Source organism: Pelodiscus sinensis, chromosome 30, assembly GCF_052426305.1.
Source record: "Pelodiscus sinensis isolate ZL-2025 chromosome 30, ASM5242630v1, whole genome shotgun sequence".
Lineage (NCBI taxonomy): Eukaryota > Metazoa > Chordata > Testudines > Trionychidae > Pelodiscus > Pelodiscus sinensis.
In genome coordinates this window covers 14,938,593-14,940,740 of record NC_143081.1, presented here as the reverse complement: position 1 = coordinate 14,940,740, position 2,148 = coordinate 14,938,593, and the positions used below count along the sequence as shown (strand labels likewise).

Sequence of the window (2,148 nt, the reverse complement as noted above, 5' to 3'; positions counted from 1 at the left end):
ATCCCATAGGTCAGGGTGACAAAGCTATTCCAGGGCCTCCTGAGCCATTGAGTAGAATCTCCTTCCCCTTGGTGTAAACCGAGGTCAGTGGAAGGGCCGGGGGATGCGACACTCCATCCCGTTTAAAACCAGGAACAACTTCTTGGGAGCCGACGGGATATGCTGCCTCTCTAGGCTCCGGGTGAATGTAAACATGGAGAAATGCCCGCGGAGTCAGGCAGGCCCCACACTACATCCGTCTTCCCAAGACATGGCACTGAACTTACATCGAGGAAGTTAAGGTGGGTTATGCAAAAGGAGGGAGATGTCACTAGCCGAATCCGGACCATTTCCCCTTCTCCTTCCCTCTGCAGGCAGCTCCCACTGGAAGGAGAAAGGAAATGTCCAACCAAACCAGCGTGACTGAGTTCCTTCTCCTGGGATTGGCTGACGTGCCTGAGGTGCAGATTTTATGCTTCACCCTGTTCTCAGTGATTTACCTGGTGGCCCTGATGGAGAATCTCCTCATCATCACAGCTGTAGCTTGCGACCACTGTCTTCACAAGCCCATGTACTTCTTCCTGGCCAACCTGTCCACCCTAGACCTCGGCTTCATCTCCGTCACCCTCCCCAAATCCATGGCCAACTCCCTAATGCAAACTAGGTCAATTTCCTTCGCTGGATGTGTCGCCCAGGTTTTTTTCCTCATCTTCTTCATTGGAGCCATTTTTTTCCTTCTCACCATCATGGCCTACGACCGATACGTGGCCATCTGCCGACCGCTGCACTATGAACGAGTGATGAGCCGGAGAGCTTGCGTCCAAATGGCCACCGGGGCCTGGTTCGGAGGTAGCCTCAATTCGGCTCTGCACACCGGGAACATCTTCACGTTGACTTTCTGTAGAGGCAACACGGTGGATCAGTTCTTCTGTGAGATCCCCCAGCTTCTCAAGCTCACCTGCTCAGAGGCGTATCTCCGTGAAGCTCATGTTCTCATCCTTAGTGCCTGCTTAGGCATCATTTGCTTCATTTTTATCGTTGGGTCCTACGTGCAGATCTTCAAAGTGGTGCTGGGAATCCCCTCGGAGCAGGGTCGGCACAAAGCCTTCTCCACCTGCCTCCCCCACCTCATGGTGGTCTCCTTGTTCGCTTGCACATGCATCTTTGCCTATCTGAAACCTACCTCTAATGCTACGTCGGGTCTCAATCTCGTGGTGGCCGTGCTTTATTCCACCTTGCCTCCAGTGCTGAATCCGGTCATCTACAGCATGAGGAATACGGAGATGAAAGCGGCCCTGAAGAGACAAGCTGGGCGGACGTTTCTCACCAAGAACTAATTGTCTGACTTTCTCCCGTGCCTACTTGTTTGCTTTGTTTCTCTTGGCCCATCTTATTTATCGCCAGGACAATGTCGTTTAGAAGCAAACGGTCCCGTTTTGACTCTTGGCTTCATCCATCCATAAAATGAGGATAAGATTCTCCTAACCTTACACACCTTAGGACTCAGCCTTGACCTAAACAGCTCTAGGGATGGAGATTCCACCCCCTCCCTAGGGAATCCATCCCAGCGCTTCCCCACCCGCCTAGGGAAATAGTTTCTCCTAATGTCCAACCCAGACCTCCCCCACTACAACTTGAGACCATTGCTTCTTGTTCTGTCCATTGCTCCTCTGTTCTTATGTAAGTTCGTGGTGGATTCCCTATCACTGGCCATTTTTAAATGAAATATGGATTTTTTTTCTAAAGGATTTGCTGTAAGAAGAATTTTGGGGAGGTTTTATGGGCTGGGTTATACTGGAGGTGCTGGTGGACTTGGAACCTGTGAATCTATGAAAAATTCAGCCCCCATTATCTAATCCCCGTTGATGAGCTGCACACTGGCATTGGATGTGCTCTCCATGCTGGTCCATGTCAATGTTGCTCTCTCGCTCTCTCACTCGTAAACACACACTCACTCATCGCTGTCCTGTTCTAAAATAACTAGCACATTCAGGTCCCAGATTCTCAGTGTGTAGACAGGGCCTTAGGAGTGAGTCTACACAGTGGGGCTATTTCAGGATACCTGAAGTATCCTAAAGGAGCTACCCCACATCTTTTGAACACGCCTGCTATTTCAAGATAGGTCTCAAATTAGTGGACGTGCTGTTTTGGCATTCCTGTAATCCTTGT

General features: G+C 50.3%; 1 protein-coding gene across 1 annotated transcript; it reads left to right on the top strand.

Annotated features, from left to right (window-relative positions):
• The first annotated feature begins 380 nt into the window (after window positions 1-380).
• LOC102450439 (olfactory receptor 14C36-like) lies at window positions 381-1,316 on the top strand. Its single transcript, XM_006132671.3, has one exon. It carries the CDS (start codon window positions 381-383, stop codon window positions 1,314-1,316), a length of 936 nt encoding a protein of 311 aa, XP_006132733.3.
• The last annotated feature ends 832 nt before the right edge of the window (window positions 1,317-2,148 follow it).